This window comes from Oncorhynchus keta, chromosome 28 (genome assembly GCF_023373465.1).
Source record: "Oncorhynchus keta strain PuntledgeMale-10-30-2019 chromosome 28, Oket_V2, whole genome shotgun sequence".
Lineage (NCBI taxonomy): Eukaryota > Metazoa > Chordata > Actinopteri > Salmoniformes > Salmonidae > Oncorhynchus > Oncorhynchus keta.
This window is the reverse complement of record NC_068448.1, coordinates 51,114,572-51,138,053: the sequence shown is the minus strand read 5'-3', so window position 1 is coordinate 51,138,053 and position 23,482 is coordinate 51,114,572. Positions and strand designations below refer to the sequence as shown.

The 23,482-nt window shown below is 44.9% G+C and overlaps 1 protein-coding gene across 2 annotated transcripts in view; it reads right to left on the bottom strand.

The window, feature by feature from the left end:
* Nucleotides 1-23,482, bottom strand: part of drosha (drosha ribonuclease III) — a 142,936-nt gene that overhangs the window by 78,784 nt on the left and 40,670 nt on the right. For both annotated transcript variants that reach the window (XM_052483247.1, XM_052483248.1), the window contains exons 21-23: nucleotides 22,927-23,026; nucleotides 20,307-20,409; nucleotides 3,393-3,463 (exon numbers count right to left, since the gene is read on the bottom strand). In XM_052483247.1, the coding sequence (XP_052339207.1) occupies nucleotides 3,393-3,463; nucleotides 20,307-20,409; nucleotides 22,927-23,026 (274 nt within the window). The remainder of the gene's footprint in view (nucleotides 1-3,392; nucleotides 3,464-20,306; nucleotides 20,410-22,926; nucleotides 23,027-23,482) is intronic.

The window sequence follows — 23,482 nt, the reverse complement described above, 5'->3', positions numbered from 1 at the left end:
TGCATGCAGAATTCGGCAAAAACCTACTTTGTGTACAATGCAAAACCCCAAACAATACATTTAGGACAATAACCACTAGTTATCAAAATCCAGAAAAGAGCTGTTCAATTCTCAAACCACCTAAAAGCAAGTGATGCCAACACATTCCACAACAAAGCCCTCACTCCAGAGATATGAACCTAAAGAGTCTCCTCAGCCAGCTGGTTCTGGGGCTCTGTTCACAAACACACCCGACAGAGCTCATGGACAGCAACACAATTAGAGCCAACCAAATTATGAGAAAGCAAAAAGACAACTATTTGACACACTGGAAAAATCTATCAAAAAAACTGAGCAAATTGGAATGCTACCTGGCCCTAAAAGAGTACACAGTGGCAGAATACCTGACCAGTAACTGACCCCAAATTAAGAAAATCCTTAACTTCGTTTCAATAGCATAGCCTTGCTATTGAAATAGGCAGATTTGGCTCTTGAGAGAAGACAGGCCATGTGCACACTGCCCACATAATGAGTTGGAAACTAAGCTGCACTTGCTAAACTCCTGCCAAATGTATGACCACCTTAGAGATACATATTTCCCACAGATCACACAGACCCACAAATAATTTGAAAACAAATTAAACATTGATAAACTTCCATATCTGTTAGGCAAAGTACCGCTGTGTGCAATCACAGCAGTGCGTTGCCATGACAAAACGGCAAACTGTGGAGCACAACTATTTAAATTGCTGATAATACTGTATAACACTTGAAATCTATATACTTTTAAAACCTTCGTGAGCACAATGTTTACTGTTTTTTGTTGATGTTGTGTTGCGTCTTCGCACTTTGGTTTATTTAACTTCTTTAGGAAATGTAATCACGTTTCCCATGCCAATAACAGCCCATTGAATTGAATTGAGAGAGAGAGCGAGAGCGAGAGCGAGAGAGGTGAGTGAATTGACAGAGTATAAGCCCTGAGCATCCATGTGTGAATTTAACACCACTCTGAACAGACACAACCCTCAGAGGGCAGAGAACACCACATGCAGAGAAATGGAGAGGCCTTCAGCTTGACACCTCACACTCGTCCCAAACAGCACCCTATTCCCTACCTATTGCACTACTTTAGACCAGAGCCCTATGGGTTTCTCTATGGGACCTGGTCAGAACTAGTGCACTAAATAAGCAATTGGGGGCCATTTGGGACGCACTCCTCTTCTCATAACTTTGGTAATGTGGTGTGTACAGATAATTTGGGAATGTTAAGTTTGACAGAGTTTTCTGTAACGGTTATGGCAGACAAAGTGGAAATCTTCATCTTATTGTTCCGCCCTGTGGAATACTCAGCTCCTGGTGGGGATGACAATGCTATTTTAAAATACTGCACATTTAAATGATCCTTCACTCTATCCCTCCCCCACTCCCATTTCTCATACTCCCTCAATTATTTCTATACCCCCTTCCTCCCTCACTCCTTCCAGAAATCTCTCCCTCTCCTCTCACATCCCCCCTGACAGAAGTGAAACCAACACCTGTGTTATCAGTCCAATCATAATTTAGACTGACTATTTAAAAGAGAGAGAGTGTGTGTGTGTGTGTGTGTGTGTGTGTGTGTGTACTATTTACACTATAGCTATAAGAGAGAAACAGAACAAAGTAGGCAGTGTCCTGCTGCTTATAGCCAAGGGTTCTTTATACACTCTGCTCTTCTCTGATCTGCTTTGTTTCTATTTTCTACTCATCTGGGAGCATGTGTTTGTGTGTGTGTGTGTGTGTGTGTGTGTGTGTGTGTGTGTGTGTGTGTGTGTGTGTGTGTGTGTGTGTGTGTGTTCATGTGTGGGTTTCTGCTTTCTGTGCATTTCTGACTCAGAATGCCATTCTGTGGATTTAGCAGGTGAGCAGTTCTCCATTCAATCGCCAGGAGGAAGTTGTTTGCTCATTGTTCTGTAAGATTTGTTGTTTTAAGTGGAAACATTTGATAATTCACCAACATTTCTTTCTTTTTTTATAGCCCCGAGGTACTGCTTTAATACACAACCGTTCAGCAAATCCGGGTGCAGCTAATGTATCTATTTACTGTAGCTGAAACCCATACAATAGGCTGTGTACAGAGACAGCCCATAGTCCCTGATCCCACTCTCTGATTCCGTCCCAAATGGTAGAGTGTATACTACTTTTCACCAGGGCCCATATAGGGAATAGGGTGCCATTTGGGATGCATCCTTGATCCTGTATGTACGCCTCCCTAGTCTGAGTAAGAGGACTAGCGTCGGCAGCATGTACAGTGCATTCGGAAAGTATTCAGACCCTTTCCATTTTTCCACATTTTGTTACGTTACAGACTTATTCAAAAAACATTTTTATTTTCTCATCAATCTACACACAATACCCCATAATGACAAATTGAAAACAGGTTTTTCAAAATGAATTGGAGTGGCCATCACAAAGCCCTGACCTCAATCCTATAGAAAATGTGTGGGCAGAACTGAAAAAGCATGTGCGAGCAAGGCCTACAAACCTGACAGTTACACCAGCTCTGTCAGGAGGAATGGGCCAAAATTCACCCAACTTATTGTAGGAAGCATGTGGAAGGCTACCTGAAACGTTTGACCCAAGTTAAACAATTTAAAGGCAATGCTACCAAATATTAAATGAGTGTATTTAAACTTCTGACCCACTGGGAATGTGATGAAAGAAATAAAAGCTGAAATAAATCACTCTACTATTATTCTGACATTGCACATTCTAAAAATAAAGCGGTGATCCTAATTGACCTAAAACAGGGGATTTTTACTCGGATTAAATGTCATGAATTGCGAAAAACTGAGTTTAAATGTATTTGGCAAATTTGTATGTAAACTTCCGACTTCAACTGTACATAAATATGATATTTTTTTAATATGTTTTAAAGTAACAAAATGTCTACAAACCTGCATTTGCTTTGTAAGTATTGTGTGTAGATGAGGGGATTTTTTTTTTCTCATCAATTTTAGAAATAGTCTGTAACGTGATAAAATGTGGGAAAAGTCAAGGGGTCTGAATTCAATCCGAAGGCCCTGTTTCTCTCTCGGTGTAGAAACACAGATCCAGGCATCACACACAGAGAACCCTGCATCACAGCATCAGGCAAACACACACACTCTCCCCGCATCACACACACACACTAACTCAATAGACTGTGGTTGAGCGCCATGGCCAGAGGGCAGCAATTAGAAAGAACCAAGGACGTTTAATCTGTCCACACAACAAAAGAAGCACGAGTGCGCACACCCACACGCGTTTACACACACAATCAACTCTAATCTAAATCTAATCACAGGCACACACACACACACACAAGGAGGGAGATGGGAACACAGCATTCCAGACAGTATAAGTGAATTAGTAATTTAGTGATGTAGTGATTGTACCTCTCCGTTGAAAAGCAGCCTCCCAAACAGCTGCTTAGACTCCTCCAGACCGCCCTCCAAATATACCGCTCCTAAAAAAAGGGACAGAATGAAAGGAAGAGAAAAAGAGGGAGGAAGGTGGGATGAGATTTAACGATAAAGAAAATCATAGATAAAGAAGACAAAGATACCAGTCCGATGGGTAACGATCATTCAAACCACCATTTGTTTTATAAAGCCCTTTTTTACATCAGGAGTTGTCATAGAGTGCTTCTACAGATACCCAGCCTAAAACCCCAAAGGGCAAGCAATGAATAAGCTAGATATGTTGTGTGTAGGAATACTGCTGGCTGGGCTACATTCAACATAGACCAATACTTCACAGCCACCCACCACCCACACAAACATCTTGGGCTTTTTACCATGGCATTTCCTTCTTAGCTCCAACTTGAGCAATCACTGTCTGTCTGACAACCACTTTCCTGAAAACAACTTGAAAGGAATGGAAAGGAGGTGAATGAGTTACAATTGCTTCATTAAAAGAGTGTGTTTTATAGCTTTTTTTATGTTAAAATGACCCCAGGGTTCCTGCTCTGTGTGTGTTCCACCTCCCACTGTCTGCGTGTCTGTCACCCCCCTCTTTTACGGAGCGCGGTAGGTGGCAGGGAGAGATGGGATAGCTTCATCACCATGGTGACAAGCGATTAAACTAACCAAGGTCACATACAAAAAAAAAAAAACAGGCCCTGTGTTTTGTGTGACAGGATGTACTGCGCAAACACACACAAGTCTCAAACGTACGCCAAACACACACACACACACAAATGTCCACATCTACATACAACTCTCTTAGGAGCAGCGCGCACACAAACACGAATGAGGGGACAAATTGTACAAAATGTTCATAAGATAAACGTGAGACAAAAACCACCATGGCAAATAAAAAGAAAACCCGACTTGAGAAAGATCGCTCCACACGGTTGCAGTCACAGCACGGAGAGAGCATCCGCAGTATCTTTCTCTGTTGTAATGATAACAACAATACACCGCTCTTTCTCGCTCTCTCACTCTTTCCCCGTCTCTCTCTCTCTCTTCATCGCTCTCCCACTTGCTGTACTTCTCCCCCTTACTGTACTTCTCCCCCTTGCTGTACTTCTCCCCCTTGCTGTACTTCTCCCCCTTGCTGTACTTCTCTCCCTTGCTGTATTTCTCTCCCTTGCTGTACTTCTCTCCCTTGCTGTATTTCTCTCTCTCTCCCTCTGAGTCTCTTCTCTCTTTCCCGCTCTGGTGTACAGAGGGAGCCACTTCGCCAGACCAACCCGTATCTGAGAACACCAATAAGTTAATCTTGACCAAAGTCATTCTTGTTCATTTGGGCTTTAATAACATTGATGTAGTGCAGTCTTCCTCTGTTAAGTTGCCTTCAACTTCATCTCACGTCACACTTCGAAAGGTTCATTCAAATTCCAAAAGCAATAAACACCTGGCAAATGGTATCGTGATTCTTTACTGTACATAAATAAGCCCATTTGAGATGGTTGTGATGTGCGGTTGAGTGTCTAAATGCTCAAAGTGCTTTTGTAGAGGACATAAAACAGGGATATGGAAGATTCCTCATCTGACGAGGAAACGGCTTTCAGATGGCCAACAGGCCCATTGCCTCACAAACCACCAAAACACACACACGTGCCCGGACGCACACACAGGCGCACGTGTAAACACGTGGCACACACACACAAATGTTTACAATCAGGCTCTCACACACACACACACACACACACACACACACACACACACACACACACTGGCTCTCAGACATACTAACACACAGTCACACTCAAAATTCCAAGAACGCACACACAAACACACAAAATGCAACATCTTATCTGTGATGAAACCTCTTCCAGCTGCCTCGGAGGTCGAGACCTCTAATCTTGGCATCACAGTGTGAGCATTCTTGTGTTTGTGTGTAAGCGTCCGCTTGATCTTCACCGCAGGGGGACCAAAGAGGGGGGAGTGGTTTGTCTAAAGGACATCTTCCCACTCCTAGATTTATGGTTTGCCTGTGAGTCGACCACGGCTCAACATGCACCTACAGAGCAGATGGTTTTCAAACGTCTCCACGGGGACTAACGGCAATTCCATGTCTTTGATCTACTTGACCTAGGCCTATTTCAGAGATAGCACACGGGATTCAACTAACCACTATGCCTGTGATTATTGGAGTCAGGTGTGGTAGTTCAAGGCTACAACAAAATTGTGAAAATGTCTGGAGGTCATCATCCCTCTCTGCTGAGATGTGTGGTTTGGCCCGTGAATTGACCACAGCTCTGGAGATGCTCCTACACAGCAGATATTGCTTCTGAAGATCCTACGGCAGCTAAAAGGAGAAACCCACCCCTGGCTGCTTTCTTTCATATTGATATTGACTGTACAATAAGGGCTATATTTCAACAGCTATGGGCTTTTGATGAGCCATCACTGATACGGACTCAAGCAAGAGGTTACAGGAAGCAGGAGCTACGGACGGAAAGTTTGCGTTTCAGAGAGGTTTACCTCTTATTACATTTCTCAAACTTTCCCAATAATAGGGGAGTGGAGGGGTGGGAACCTCAAGGGAAGGAAAAAGGTATTAAAAAAAAGTCTACATAACACATTTGGTGTCAATCAAAGAGCGTGTACATGACAAAGGAAGATCATTTGAGTGAGGGATGGAGAGAGTTAAAAGAGAGAAATGGAAAGAGAGAGCAAGAGCGAAAGAGAGATAAGGGAGAGCATTTTGACAAGAATCCTGTGTGTGGATAGAATGCCCTGCAGCGGTACGATCAATCGCACAACATGCAGCGATCATTAGATGGAGTCAGTCAACTCAGCTCCATCTATCGTCAGCCTAACCAGGCTGGCTGCTTCCTTCTGCAACTTAAAGAGCATGTGTCCTAAACAGCACCCTATTCTCTACATATAGTGTACTACTTTTGACCAGAGAGCGAGAGAGGAGAGAGAATAGAGGAGATAGAGAGCACTACTTTTGACCATGGCCTTATGTGGGGAATAGGGTGCCATTTTGGATACAGCCGCCAGTCAATCAGAGAGCCAGGCAGCAGATGCAGTTCAACAACCCACACACTCAGCCAAAGCATACTACCTGCCTGGCTCTCTAGCAAGCCAACCCAGTCAGTAATTACATGTTACTAAAACATCTTGCACTTGGCTTACACCATGACCTGGCCAAAGCAGGCAAGCTTCAGCCCTGGCCAGAACAACCCACGGAGTCACTGTTCAGCTTCCTACACAGACAGTTACTGAACCCAGAGCACATACAATGCCTTCAGAAGGTATTCACTCCCCTTTATTTTTTCCACATTGTTGTTAATTGTACAACAGATTCAATTGAGATTATGTCACTGATCTACACACAATACCCGATAATGTCAAAGTCAAATTTTGTTTTTTAGAAATTGTAACAAATGAATAAAAAAAAAGAAAAGCTGAAATGTCTTGTGTCAACAAGTATTCAATCCCTTTGTTATGGCATGCCAATATGAGATCAGGGGTAAAAATGTGCTTAACAAATCACATAAGTTGCATGGACTCGTTCTGAGTTAAATAATTGTGATTAACATGATTTCTTTAGATGACTTCCCCACCTCTGTACCCCACACATACAATTATTTGTAAATTCCCTCAATTGAGTAGTGAATTTCAAGCACAGATTCAACCAAAGACGAGGGAGGTTGTCTTTCAATTATTTGTTTCGATACACTCAGGGGTTCCGTGCTTAGTCCCCTCCTGTTGTCTCTTTTTCACCCACAACTGCAAGGCCGCACGTCTCCAACACCATCATTAACACGACAGTGATAGGCCTGATCACAGACCGATGAGACAGCCTATAGGGGGGAGCTCAGACAACCGGCTGTGTGGTGCCAGCACAATCTCTACTTCAACGTCAGCAAGACGAAGGAGCTGAACCTGGACTACAGGAACGGAGGGCTGAGCATGGCCCCCATTCACATCGACAGGGCTGAAGTGGAGCGGGTCGAGAGCTTGAAGTTCCTCTGTGTCCACGTCACTAAGGATCTATCGTGATACAAACACACCAAAACAGTCGAAGAGGGAACGACACCGCCTCTTCCCCCTCAGGAGGCTGAAAAGACTTGGCATGGGCCCTTATGTCCTCAAAAGGTTACGCAGCTGCGTCTTGGCATAGGACCGCAAGGTGCTACAGAGGGTAGTATGGCCCAGTACATCACGGTGTGAGAGGAAGGCCCTAAAAATTGGCAAAGACTCCAGCCACCCAAGTCAAAGACAGTTCTCTCTGCTATCACACGGCAAGCAGTGCACCAAGTCTGGAACCAACAGGACCCTGAACAACTTCCTACCCCCAAGCCATAAGACTGCTAAATAGTTAAGCCCCTAAGGTCGATGACCCTATAAAAATATGTCCGTTTATTCTAGGAGACATGTTTTTTGCATTGAAGCGTCTCAATCCCCCGCACCCGGCTATGTTGCACTTACGCATCTGCGGTGAAAGGTGACAGAGCTAGAGCGGTGTTTGTCAGACCATGAGACATCCCAAAAATCGGTCTGCTCACAAAATCGTCTGTAGTCGTCAAAACAGTTTGGTCTACAAACTCTCACGAACACGACGGTGTTCTCCGTTTTGTTCTACGACCTCCATAAGTATCAGGAGACACGTCTGAAGTTGGTACAGCCGATCTGCCAACGTCTGTAGCGTCCCCTCTGTGCAAAGGTGAGACTCTCACAAACATGTACATGTCGGTTGCTCTAGGTCACCCACAGGCCTCACAAGAGTCGTCTGAAGGTCCTCCAGTACAAGTTGAAAAAAATGAATGGAAGTATATATGGAGACTGTTTAATGCCAAAAATATGGGGTTAAACACAAAAATATATACATATATACATTTTAAAAAGTATGTTTCCTGATATTTCTTATGTCTCTCAGATATAGGAGAAACACTTCAGAACAAACTTCCTTTTAATATTTTTGGGGAACTACTAGTACCCTATAACTACTTTTATTATTACGTGTTTTACTTTTCTATTATTTCTCTGTTTTCTTTCTGTCTGCTTTGTTGGGAATGGCCAGTAAGTAAGCATTTCACAGTTAGTTCAAAATCTGTTGTTTGTCAAAGCATGTGACAAATAAAATGTGACTTGATTTCTCTCAAAAGTACCAATTAAAAGTGTCTGTTGGAGACAGAGGCAGAGTTGTCATTCTTGCTCTCTTCCTCACCAAAAGTGTCTACTCTAGCTCTCCTTATATAAACTGGATACCTGTTGCCTGCTCACAAGCAAAGCGTGAAGGATATCGCTGCCGAGCATAGGTCTTCCGACACTCTTGAGAGGTTGAGTACTAAGCGGAAGGTTTTTGTTTTCGAGTAGAAATTACTTATTTCTACTTTGGTAGCTAGTGTCACTGCAAGCTATTGAGTTAGCCCACACTTCAAGGATTCTGCTTACTGAAAGGTAAGCTAACCACACATGCATACCCACAGCTATAGCGTTATACAGTGCTCAATATTGCTAGCTATTAGCCGCAAGGCTCCTTACTAGCCAGCTCCACCAGCCTCGCAGCTTTAGCGTTATACAGTGCTCAATATTGCTTGCTGTTAGCCGCAAGGCTCCTAACTTGGTGGGCTGCTTAGACAGGCTAGTCTCTTGCTAGTCACCAGCCGGAAGGCTTCTAACTAGCTAGCCTACGCCATCTGCATGTTGTTCATACAACAAACATTTTCTCTGGGTTCCCATATCATGCCTTGTACCTCACAATGGCCACTGCTATGCCGTCACAAGACGAGCCAAGCACTCAAACCCCCACGTTCTTGTGGCTCCATGATAGCGGGGAAAGATTCCCACCCTTAATGCATTAATTGCTTGAAGAGGGAACATGCCCAGGAGGCGCTCGAGGACCCCAAGCACTTACAGAGCAGGTCTAAAGAGGACGTGCTTCTATCTCCTTAGCCACTCTTGCCGCTGAGCCAAAGGCGACAGCTGAGACTCAGCTGCCAGCAACCAAGTCCAGCTGGGGCAAGGTCATGGATAGACTCGACTCCCTCCCAACACTATCTGACGACGTAGTGTCAGGGGATGGCGAGTTGGGGAATGACGATGAGACCAATCTCACAGAAGTCTTTGAGATAGCACAGGAGTTGGGCGACTGATGACCCCGTTTTCCCGCCCTCTCAGGCCCACAGACCTGACGGCACCAAGAGCCGTGGAGCTGCCACTCCTCCAATGGAATCCTGTGCTCCATGTCTGCAAGCGGGCCATGGCCTGACTCAACATCAAGTGGCCGTCTTCTATAGGAGCTCAGTGCCCGTCAAGAGACCTGTATAATGGGAAGAGTCTCCAGTCCCACACAGCCACACTAAGGGAAGCCTAGAGCTTATGGGATAAACCACTTAATACCAGGATTCTTGCTAAGGGTACCTCAAGCCTGGCAATTAACAACATTTCGAAATCCGGGTTTGTAACCCTCCCATGGTGGAGTCGTCACTAGCTCACCACCTCAGTCCCTTGTGCCATGTCACTAACGACACCAGCACTTCACTCCCTAGATAGGCGGAATGCTTTACTGCTACTGTTTTTCACATACAAAGCCTCAGCTAAAGCGATTAGAGCCCTGAACGTGACCTCTTTATTGTTATCAGGCTGAGTTACTGGAGGAGGTGGGGAAGCAACTGGACTCAGTGACCTAAGACCCAGATGCTTGGGAGATGTGTATGATTACAGACTTGAGACTCAGTTCCTCTCATAGTGCCATCCAAAGCTGGGGTCGAACCATGAGCGTATTGGTGGTGGAAGAAAGGACACTTTGGCTGAGCTTATCTAGCTTAACAGAAAGTGGACCTCATGGATGCCCGTGACACCCAAGGAGATGTTTACCGCCATGCGGCAGAAGCGTGATATGTGCAAAAAGGAAGGCGAAGCCTTTAACTTCTGCCCGTGGCAGCCCGTCGGTTCCTGCATCTCGTCCCAGCCTCACAGCTGGGAGGGGGCAACAAGCTGGCTTTGAGGGACTGAGGTACCCAGCTACACAGCAGTCTGCTAAGACACAGGCTAGGACCAAACCTGTAGCAAAGCAGTCTTACGCTGCAGCAAGGACACACCTTTCCATCCCTCCTACGGCTCTCTGCCCTACCCACTCTCTCTTTGGGTTTAACGATTTTTTACGTAACCGTAATCACTTGTTTTGTTTTATCTGTGCAGCAACTGCGTGACCAGGACAACAACCTCAACAACATCTTGGACTACAGGAAACAGAGGGGCGAGCACGCCACCATTCACATCGATGGGGCTCTAGTGGAGCGCGTCGAGAGCTTCAAGTTCCTCGTGTCTACATCACTAAGGAATTAACATGGTCCACACGCACCCACTCATGTTGTGAAGAGGGCACGACAGCACCTCCTTCCACTCAGGAGGCTGAAAAGATTTGGCTTGGGCACTCAAATCCTCAAAAGGTTCTACAGCTGCTCCATTGAGAGCATCTTGACTAGTTGCATCAGCGCTTGGTATGGTAACTGCAAGACACCCAACCACAAGACACTACAGAGGGTGGAAATAACGGCCCAGTACATCACTGGCGCCGAGCTTCCTGCCATCCAGGACCTCTACACCAAGAAGGCCTGGAAAATTGTCAAAGCCTCCAGCCACCCAAGCCAAACACTGTTGTCTCTGCTGCGGCATGGCAAGCAGTACCAGTGCACCAAGTCTGAAACCAACAGGACCCTGAACAGCTTCTACCCCCGAGCTATAAGACTGCTAAATAGCTAATTATATCCTTCCTGTTTGGCCCTGTCCGGGGGTGTCCTCGGATGGGGCCACAGTGTCTCCTGACCCCTCCTGTCTCAGCCTCTAGTATTTATGCTGCAGTAGTTTGTGTCGGGTGGCGAGGGTCAGTTTGTTATATCTGGAGTACTTCTCCTGTCCTATTCGGTGTCCTGTGTGAATCTAAGTGTGCGTTCTCTAATTCTCTCCTTATTTATTTCTCTCTCTCGGAGGACCTGAGCACTAGGACCATGCCCCAGGACTACCTGACATGATGACTCCTTGCTGTCCCCAGTCCACCTGGCCATGCTGCTGCTCCAGTTTCAACTGACCTGAGCCCTAGGACCATGCCCCAGGACTACCTGACATGATGACTCCTTGCTGTCCCCAGTCCACCTGGCCATGCTGCTGCTCCAGTTTCAACTGTTCTGCCTTACTATTATTTGACCATACTGGTCATTTATGAACATTTGAACATCTTGGCCATGTTCTGTTATAATCTCCACCCGGCACAGGCAGAAGAGGACTGGCCACCCCACATATGCTCTCTAATTCTCTTTCTTTCTCTCTCTCGGAGGACCTGAGCCCAAGGACCGTGCCCCAGGACGACCTGACATGATGACTCCTTGCTGTCCCCAGTCCACCTGACTGTGCTGCTGCTCCAGTTTCAACTGTTCTGCCTTGTTATTATTTGACCATGCTGGTCATTTATGAACATTTGAACATCTTGGCCATGTTCTGTTATAATCTCCACCCGGCACAGCCAGAAGAGGACTGGCCACCCCACATAGCCTGGTTCCTCTCTAGGTTTCTTCCTCGGTTTTGGCCTTTCTAGGGAGTTTTTCCTAGCCACCGTGCTTCTACACCTGCATTGCTTGCTGTTTGGGGTTTTAGGCTGGGTTTCTGTACAGCACTTTGAGATATCAGCTGATGTACGAAGGGCTATATAAATCAAATTTGATTTGATTTGATTAAATAGCTACCCGGACTACCTGCATTGACCCTTTTTTTTACTAACTCTCTTGCACTGACTCTACCCACACATACTTACACCCCAACACACAATACATACGCCCACACATAACATGCTCACACACGCATACTGACGACACACGCACACTCCTGCTACAGTTCCACATATGCTGCTGCTACAGCTCAGTATATCCTGTAGTCTAGTCACTTTACGCCTTCCTATATGTACATAGATACCTCAATTACCTCACACCCCTGAACATTGACTCAGTACTTCCTGTATACAGCCATTTTATTTCTACTCATTATTGTTATTAGTTATTCCTCGTATCACAATATATATTTAAAAACCTTTATCTTTAACTTTGCATTGTTGGAAAAGGAGCTGTAAATAAGCATTTCTCTGTTAGTCTACACCAGGGGTCTCCAACCCTGTTCCTCGAGAGCTACTGTCCTGTAGGTTTTCACTCCAACCCTAATCCATCATACCTGATTGTAATAATTAGCTGGTTGATAAGTTGAAATCAGGTTAGTTACAACTGGGGTTGGAGAGAGAACCTACAGGAGGGTAGCTCTCCAGGAACAGGGTTGGAGAGCCCTAGTCTACACCTGTTGTTTACGATGCATGTTGCAAATAACATTTTATTTTATAGAATGTGGCGCTCCGGTTTCCTGCCAGAGGGGCACTGCTACTCTGTACAAGTCAGGGGAGACCTAACCACCCGCTCCCCTGTTCTACAGGAGGGCAGGTTTCCAGGGTTCACTCCAAGATGACTTATGGAGAACACTCTCCATTGAGATAGAGATCAGTTAGTATAGTTCCCAGGAACAGAGATCCAAAATGTTTTTCTTGTGTTATTATTTTTCTGCATTGTTGAGAAAGGCCGTAAGTACGCATTTCACTGTTAGTTTACACCGGTTGTTGACAAAGCATGTGACAAATAAAATGTCATTTCAGGCCCAGACAGCTATCTGGTACTCCAGAGCCCACAAAGCCTCAGCTTTTCCTCATCTAGTTTGTTACTGCGATTGGTTCATGCAACCGGGCGAGCGAGCAGCTGAGGAACCATTTTCACTCATGACAACACTCCTCCATGGTGCAGGTCCAAGACAAACCAGTGACATAGCCATCCTACTGCCCCCACCCACAATAAAAGGAAAGACAGGCCTGCAACTCTAGGAAAATAGTGCCAAGCCTCTTCTGCACGATCTCGGTCTTCACAGTTTAGGTGTTTTTTGTTGTTGTGGAGAAGTAGTATGACTATAGAGATTGTTTCTCCCCACACTCTGTTTTTCCATGGTCCTGTGCCATTGCAGTAATTTTGCACGGAGAGAAGGTTAATCTTGTCGAGGTCCATTTGCCATTTTCTCAGCATGCCAAGCTCCGAAGTATACAGTTTATCCAGAATTGTGGTGCAGTCTCTTAGGGAGGCACGTCGCTTATGCACAGCCTCTAAGCTTTTAGCTCATCCTGGGACATGATTGTGCTTACAATCCATTCACAGCAGCTCATAGTCTCTGAAAAGCGTGGAGAGGTCATATTGCTTCTTTCACTTTACTACTGCCCTTCCCCTTCGTGTCTAACGTATGGATGGACTGTGCTCTACCAGCACCTGTTCGTGGCAAAAGTCAGACCAGAGGTTTTTCCGGTTAATATACCTAACCCCCATTTTTTGGCCGAGGTTGCTTTTTCCCCATTATTGCAACTTAGAGCATACGGCTTTTCGCCAGTCGCCTTCCCCACCATTGTCCAATGTGTGCGTCTTGCACCCACTTGGATTGTAGGAGAGCTCGGGAGAGAGTGTCATGCTCTTCGCTCATTGTGCTATGACTTTTGGGAAGAGGGTGGGCCTTCTCTTTTTGACTGTATCCTTCCGAATCATGGAGACCATTATAATGATTGACAGTGCCATCGGAAAGTATTCAGACCCCTTGGCTTTTTCCACATTTTGTTACGTTACAGCCTTATTAAATTAAATTTTAAAAAATCCTCCATCTACACACAATACCCCATATTGAAAAACAGAAAACAGTTTAGACATTTCTGAAAATCTAGTCAAAATAAAATACAAAATAAACACTTAACATAAGTATTCAGACCCTTTGCAGTGACTCCAAATTGAGCTCAGGTGCATCCTGTTTCCATTGATCATCCTTGAGATGTTTCTACAACTTGATTGGAATCCACCGGTGGTAAATTCAGTTGATTGGACATGATTTGAAAAAGCACACACCTGTCTATATCAGGTCCCACAGTTGACAGTGCATGTCAGAGCAAAAACCAAGCCATGAGGTCAAAGGAATTGACTGTTGAGCTCCGAGACAGGATTTTATTTATTTTGTATTTCACCTTTATTTAACCAGGTTGGCAAGTTGAGAACAAGTTCTCATTTACAATTTTGACCTGGCCAAGATAAAGCAAAGCAGTTCGACACATACAACAACACAGAATTATACATGGAGTAAAAACAAACATACAGTCAATAATACAGTATAAACAAGTTTATATACAATGTGAGCAAGTGAGGTGAGATAAGAGAGGTAAAGGCAAAAAAGGCCATGGTGGCAAAGTAAATACAATATAACAAGTAAAACACTGGAATGGTTGATTTGAAGTGGAAGAATCTGCAAAGTAGAGATAGAAATAATGGGGTGCAAAGGAGCAAAATAAATAAATAAATAAATACAGTAGGGAAAGCGGTAGTTGTTTGGGATAAATTATAGATGGGCTATGTACAGGTGCAGTAATCTGTGAGCTGCTCTGACAGATGGTTCTTAAAGCTAGTGAGGGAGATAAGTGTTTCCGGTTTCAGATAATTTTGTAGTTCGTTCCAGTCATTGAGAGGCGGCCAAAGGAAGAATAGGTTTTGGGGGTAGTTGTCCACATATTCTAAGTCAGAGCCGTCCAGAGTAGTGATGTTGGACAGGCGGGCAGGTGCAGGCAGCGATTGGTTGAAGAGCATGCATTTAGTTTTACTTGCATTTAAGAGCAATTGGAGGCCACAGAAGGAGAGTTGTATGGCATTGAATCTCGCCTGGAGGGTTGTTAACACAGTGTCCAAAGAAGAGCCAGAAGTATACAGAATGGTGTCATCTGCGTAGAGGTGGATCATAGACTCACCAGCAGCAAGAGTGACATCATTGATATATACAGAGAAGAGAGTCGGACCAAGAATTGAACCCTGTGGCACCCCCATAGAGACTGCCAGAGGCCCGGACAACAGACCCTCCGATTTGACACACTGAACTCTATCAGATAAGTAGTTGGTGAACCCCAGGCGAGGCAATCATTTGAGAAACCAAGGCTGTCGAGTCTGCCGATGAGGATGTGGTGATTGACAGAGTCAAAGGCCTTGTTTCTTATCGATGGCGGTTAAGATATTGTTTAGGACCTTGAGTGTGGCTGAGGTGCAGCTCTGAAACCAGATTGCATAGCAGAGAAGGTATGTTGAGATTCGAAATGGTCGGTAATCTGTTTGTTGACTTGGCTTTCGAAGACCTTAGAAAGGCAGGGTAGGATAGATATAGGTCTGTAGCAGTTTGGGTCAAGAGTGTCCCCCTCTTTGAAGAGGGGGATGACCGCAGCTGCTTTCCAATCTTTGGGAATCTCAGACGACACGAAAGAGAGGTTGAACAGGCTAGTAATAGGGGTGGCAACAATTTCGGCAGATCATTTTAGAAAGAAAGGGTCCAGATTGTCTAGCCCGGCTGATTTGTAGGGGTCCAGATTTTGCAGCTCTTTCAGAACATCAGCTGACTGGATTTGGGAGGAGAAATGGGAAGGCTTGGGCGAGTTGCTGTGGGGGGTGCAGTGCTGTTGACCGGGGTAGGGGTAGCCAGGTGGAAAGCATGGCCAGCCGTAGAAAAATGCTTATTGAAATTCTCAATTATAGTGGATTTACCGGTGGTGACAGTGTTTCCTATCTTCAGTGCAGTGGGCAGCTGGGAGGAGGTGTTCTTATTGTCCATGGACTTTACAGCGTCCCAGAACGTTTTTGAGTTTGTGTTGCAGGATTGTGTCGAGGCACAGCACTTGGGAAGGGTAACAAAAAATGTCTGCAACATAGTGGCCTCCATCATTCTTAAATGAAAGTAGTTTGGAACCACCAAGACTCTTCCTAGAGCTGGCCGCCCGGCCAAACTGAGCAATAGGGGGAGAAGGGCCTTGATCAGGGAGGTGACCAAGTGGTCAATTTGACAGAGCTCTAAAGTTCCTCTGTGGAGATGGGAGAACCTTTGAGAAGGACAACAATCTCTGCAGCACTCCACCAGTTAGGCCTTTATGGTTGAGTGGCCAGATGGAAGCCACTCCTCAGTAAAAGGCACGACAGCCCACTTGGGGTTTTCCAGAAAGCACCTAAAGACTCTCAGAACATGAGAAACAAGATTCTCTGGTCTGATGAAACCAAGGTTGAACTCTTCGGCCTGAATGACAAGCGTCACGTCGGGAGGAAACCTGGCACCATCCTTACGGTGAAGCATGGTGGCAGCATCATGTTGTGGGGATGTTTTTCAGCAGGGTCACTAAACACTCATAGGGCTCTAGGGCTCATAGGGCTCATAGGGCTCTGTTCAAAAGTTATTCACTATAAAGGGAATAGGGTGCCATTTGGTAGGCAAACCAGGGCCATACATGTTATTAACAACTGTAATATGCATGTTCTCGTGCGTCAGGTTTAAGGCTGCTGCTACATTTACATTAGTAATTGAGCAGTGGCTCTTATCCTATATAAAATACATAATATATGCCATTTATTACAAAGTGACTTAGAGAGTGTGCATACATTTTTATGTAAGGTGGCCCCAGTGGGAATCAAACCCACAAACATTGGTGTTGCAAGCACTATGCTCTACCGATTGAGCCACACAGGACCACCTTCTTTACTGATGTATGCTACAGGGGAAAAAATGTAATACCCAGAGGCCCTTTCAGTGACCAATAAACAGGGTCTAGGGCTCCAAATATCAGTGTCTGACAGTCACATTAATAACATAAAATGAATTATTCAAATAAGCATTGGCTCAAATCCATCAAATATAAATAAAGCAGTTTTTCTCCCTCTCCGTTCCATTTTGCTCCAGCCTGGCCACCCAACGGGCACAAAAAGCAGAGGCACATTAACGACAAAATAAACCAAACTAAAATATAAATGAAACTCTGCCACCGCCGTCGCCGCACAGAGCCTGCTGATTACATTTTGACATCAAACATCTTAACTATTCCAAACTAAAAGTGTTGAGAGGGTGAGAGAAAGATTGAGAAAGAAGAGCAGCACAGAGAACTATCCCTCCACTGCCACCATCCGCAGCAATTAACAATGGAGCTGTTCTCACTCAGTGAATACACAGTCTCTACATTGTGTAAATCTGATATTCAGACCACTGAAAGATAATCCTTTTCCCTCCTCTCTTTTAATAGGAAGAGCTTAGAGATGAGAGAGAAGAGAGGGCCTCACAATGATCCATCATCTGCACCGCAGCGTTTCCTGGCAGATGCTGACACACTATAATCCACAGATCAACTGTACAAGGAAATTAGGGCCATAAAACAGAACGGAGCTCCTTTCTTCTTTTCAATTCTTTCCTCTTTGGAACCGTTTCTACAGGACGGAAGGGGGTGGGGGAAAGGGAGGAGGGAAGATGTGCTGCAGCTCCACCGACTAGGCTGAGGGAGAAAGTATTTTGTTTCCATGACAAGAGGTAAAGTGAGAACGAGAATGTAAAGGCGAACAGGGCCACAAGAGCTCAAATGAGAACGGAAGTTAAGGATGAGAGATAAAAAATAAAAAAAAAAGCTATATTATCCATTTAACATTTTGAATAATGCAGGGTTGCGGGCGTCTATTTGCATTGCAGATTCCACCTTTCCACCCCTCACCCTCTCCTTCCCTCCCGCCATTCTTTCATTCCTCTCCCTCTCTCACTCCCTGGCACAGAGTGGCCCTGCCTCAAGGTTAGCAGAAATAGACACTGTGTCTGTGTGTGCCACAGCGAGACAGGAGAGTCAGTCTGCCCATGCAAAGTAGGAGGTTATCTGCTGCTTCCGACTACTTGCTGCATAGCCAGGGTTCAAGGGTCACGGCGGCGCATAAACAAATAAAACAAGGGTCACTAAACACATCCAACAACCCCTTAAAGCCATCCGCTCCTCGCTACGCTCTTCAAAGATAGACGTAGATGCATGTCAGATTACATATTTCTTCTTATAAAAGGACAAATTAAAGATTTGCGGAAAAAATATCTGAATTTCTCTGTGAACAATACTAAAGGGCACGGGAAAGGATCAGTGATGTCTAAAAATTATACGTTCCAAAATGAAGCATCTAAAGAAGAAAAGAAACTCGTTCTCTGGGATGTTTGCTTGTGCGTGCGTGCGTGCGTGCGTGCGTGCGTGCGTGTGTGTGCTTGAGTGAAAAAGTGTGAGAGTATGTTACAGTGGGAGCTGCTGTGTGTTATATACATGTTTCCCGTGAAACAGATAACAGGATGAAATGACATCTACTCCACTCTGGGTTTGTCTCAGAGAAAGAAAAGAGAGAGAGAGAGAGTGTTAGACAGACAAGACAGGGGGGGGTAAAAGGGGTATTCAGGAACCCTTGGAGCCAAAAACAGAAGTTGAGATGACAGAAGTGCCACAAAAGAATAGGCACATCAAGACAAGCAATTTCAACGCAAGTGCTTGTGTGCGCTTGCTCACTCGCAAGCGTACGTCTCGACATGAGGGGCCTATTTTGAGTTAGTGATCCAAAACCATCACTGGAGGCTCCTCAGCCTCTCTGACAGCCAGGCCCTCTCTCACTGGGTCCCCTGTCTGTCTGTGGCATCACACATGTTTATTCACTACTTATTACAGTGAGATTGCAGACAGTAAAAGAGAGACACGAAAAGAGTAAGAAAGAGGAAGGCGCCAGGCCCAGCCAATCGGAATTAGTTTTCCTCATAAAAGGGTTTTATTACAGAGAAATATTCCTCAGCATGGCCCCCTTCTATCTCCTCAGATGATCCCACAGGTGAAGAAGCTGGATGTGGAGGTTCTGGTCTGCAGTTGTGAGGCCGGTTGGGTGTACTTCCAGATTCTCTAAAATGACGTTGGAGGCGGCATATGGTAGAGAAATGAGGATTCAGTTCTCTGGCAACAGCGCTGTTGCACATTCCTGCAGTAGGCATGCCAATTGAATGCTCCCACAAAACTTGAAACATCTGTGTTGTGTGACAAAACTGCACAAACTGTAAGAAATTGTCTCAGGGAAGCTCATCTGTGTGCTCATAGTCCTCACCAGGGTCCTGACCTGACTGCAGTTTGGCATTGTAACGCGCTTCAGTGGGCAAATGTTCACCTTCTATGGCCACTGGCACGCTGGAGAAGTTTGCTCTTCACAGATGAATCCCGGTTTCAACTGTACCGGGCAGATGGCGTGTATGATGTCGTTTGGACGAGCGGTTTGCTGATGTCAATGTTGTGAACAGAGTCCCCATGGTGGCGGTGGGGTTGTGGTATGGGGCAGGCATAAGCTATGGAACAATGAACAGAATTGCATTTTATCAATGGCAATTTGAAACGCGCACAAATACTGTGACGGGATCCTGAGGTTCATTGTCGTGACATTCATCCGCCGCCATAACCTCATGTTTCAGCATGATAACGCACGGCCCCATGTCGCAAGAATATGTAGATAATTCCTGGAAGCTGAAAATGTCCCAGTTCTTCCATGGCCTGCATACTCACCAGACATGTCACCCATTGAGCATGTTCGGGATGCTCTTGATCGACGTCTACGACAGCGTGTTCCAGTTCCAACCAATATCCAGCAACTTCACACAGCCATTGAAGAGGAGTGGGGCAACATTCCACAATCAACAGGCTGATCAACTCTATGCGAAGGAGGTGAGTCAAATAGTGGTCATACCAGATACTGACTGGTTTTCTGATCCACGCCTCTACCTTTTTCTAAAGATATATGACCAACAGTGGCATATCTGTATTCCCAGTCATGTGAAGTCCATAGATTAGGGCCTAATGAAAATATTTCAAATGACTGATTTCCTTATATAAATACTCAGCAAAAATCTTTGAAATTGTTGCAAGTTTAGTTAGTATTTTTGTTCCGTGTAGCTACGGTACATAGCTAACAAAGACATACAGAGAGAGACAGTCACACACATCGGTACACTCACCTATGAGTGCTTCAAAGCAGTTGGCCATGGCATGTCTCAGGTCTGACTCCCTACAGAGGTCTGGGCCGTGGGCATACAGCATGAAGCGATCCAACTCCAGTTTCTGGCAAAGCATGAAACATACCAACACATACAGTCACAATCTGTGCCATGCAATACTAGGAAAAGCAACCGTTCACTGGCCTATTGGTCCAGCTTGGCACATTTTCTACTAGCGTGGTCTGAAAGCCCACAAGCCTAGTCGCTGTTTACCTGATACAGGGACTGGGCAGGTGGTGATTTTTTGGGGTTGAAAAGGTTCAGATTTCGCCTATCCGAGTGACTCTATACTGTTCTGTTCTGTTCTGCATGACACTCAACTACAGTAAAAGGTCTGTAGTCTGTAGGAGAGAGAGAGAGACAGCTGTGCCCTGATCTGTAAGCTCTCACTGTGTGGGCCCTGGCCAAATGTAGTGCACTATATAGGGAATAGGGTGCCACTTGGGATGCAGGAACAGACAGGACACTTGGGATGCAGCAACAGACAGGAGCATTTGGACAGTCACAGGACAGATAATCATGACATAAAACTGATAAATCATAGGGCTGACCTTCATTCTACTGGAGGGACAGGGATGGCGTAGGGAGGGCCATGGTAGAGACCAGCCTGTCACTGGCTGGCAGCCTGTCACATCTCAAACGCAATGTGCAGGTCCCAAATGGCACCCTATTCCCTATACAGTGCACTACTTTTAAACCAGAGCTTATGGGCTTTGATCAAAATGAGTGCACTAAATAAGGAATAGGGTGCCATTTGCGAGTCATATTTGTTTGTTTTCATCACAAATATTATCAATCTTCTCAAATAAGTGACCTGTGCATTTGTTTCTATATTAACAATTTGTGCAGTCTTATTTTGCAGTTGATATCATGTATTGTTTGCAGTCATAGCAATGTAGCTACTTTACCAAATTAAAATACATGACTATGCATCAACAACTTCAGACGATTCATTAATTAGAAAGATAAAAGTGATAATTTCATTTGGAAGGGAAAAAATGTTATATAAATACTAGGCCTCACTAACTTACAGGGAACTTGCTGTTCGACTTTCAAGTTTTACAAGTGAAGTGTCGGCTTACGCCTGTTGCTTTCTGAAAACATTTTTCAAGAGATAATTACAAGTGTTCTTGTGCAGAGAAGGAGTAGATGTTTCGCTGGCTTAAGAAGAACTGGGAAACAACTTGGCAACCGTTGCATATTGTATCACACTCACTTTCCCGTAAATGGCAAATTGAAACGAGCCAAAGTGCCTCTGCGTCCCAAACAGCACCCTATTGCCCTAAGTAGTGCACTACTTTTTACCAGGACCCATAGGGCTCTGGTCAAAAGTAGTGCACTATATAGGGGTATTGGGTGCCACTTGGGATTCATGCACCCAGCGATAGCGTTAACATGAATGCAGGCAGCTGCATCTTGGTATTCAAGGGGGAGCAACATGAAAGATTAAAGATTTAATTGCTTTTCTCCACATCATGGGATGATTAGTGTTCTTTCTCCAACAACAGTGCCAGTAGTATGGTAGGCAGGGGTGTTTGCCGTGTTTTTGGCAATACGCTGTTGCCACAGGAGAGGGGCCGAGAGGTGTGTGTGTTGTGTGTGTGTGTGTGTGAGCTTGGTAATATGCTGCTGCTTCAGGAGAGTGGCATCTCGGAATGGGGGAAGTTGGAAATGGTCCCTAGGGAACCTGCAACACTAATACTAGACCTGAAGAACAACAACCTTTTAACTCTAATTACAGACAGAAGAGAGAGAGAAAGAGAGAGACAGAGATGGAGAGGGGGGTGGTGCAGGGGGGCAGAATTACTTCTCTCCCCTGTGTACTCTTACAAGAAAGTTATAAAGGAGAGGCAGAAACAATAAAAACAGGTTTCTATCCATCGTTGTGGTGAACACTCTCATATTGCTGCTCATATCCACACTCTGCGACCTTTAGAGTAGAACCGTCTTAGGCCGTGATTGAAATAGCACCCTATCCTCTACAAATCTTTTATTTTTAAGATGATCTACAAATAATCTTGCATCATAAATAACTACTCAATATTATTTGTAGATCAGTCAGTCGGTCACAATTTACCCATGACACATCACGGTTTTGATGCACTCAAACATGGCCAATTAACCTAAGTTGTAGCAAGAAAAATGTGCAGTAACAAGCTCCAACAGAAATGTCTAAAGCAATCATTTCAAACCTTGCGGATATTTGTAGACGATCACATATCTCTCTCTATTATGCGTGGGAATACTTTGGGACAAATGTCCTAATTTAAAATCACTTGGAGCTGATTTTCAAATGTGTTTTTATGGTCTTGTGTCCAAAAAAAAAAAAAAAACCTTAAGAGAAATAAAATGAACAGTGGGTTGCCAGTTGGGGAATTTTGCCCTACATAGTGAACTACTTGACCAGATCCCCATTGGCCCTGTTCAAAAGTATTGCACTATGGGCCGGTTTCCCAGACACAGACTAAACCTAGTCCAGGATTTAAACATACGTTCAATGGAGAATCTCCATTGAATACACTTCTTAGTCCAGGACTAGTGTTAAATAATTTTCCTGGAAACTGTCCCTAAAAAGTCTCACCTTTGCTAGCATGGCCAGGTGCTGGTTCTGCACAATGGCTGTTCTGTAGGTGGCGAGCCCTCCTTCCTCCAGACTGGGGAACAGGTAGTACAGATGAACACTGTGGAGACAGGAAACATAAACAGAGTCGTTAGATCCAAGATGGCTGACGATGTGTCACAATCTCACTGATCCCCAGCTGTGTGCAGGCAACCAACCAGAGACCCATTAGATCCGACATGGCCAACGATGGGACACAGATCCCCAGCTGTGTGCAGGCAACCAAAGACTTGTTATTATCACAGGTGGGACCAAGGGTCACAGTTAGGGCTGGGCGATATATCGAATTAACGACATGTTAATGCCTGTATCGCAGAACCTGTATTGCAGAATTTCATTTTTAGGAACGTTTTGTCTTTTTGGTCTCGTCTCCTCTCCACTGTGTACATTCCCACTTGCAGACACCAAGCCCCTCCATCTGCCACTAATAAAGACGAAAGATAACTTCTTCCTCTCGGACAAGCAGTTTAAACTCGCTATTTGCATTTTAGGTTTGGTTCAACAGAATCGGTCATCG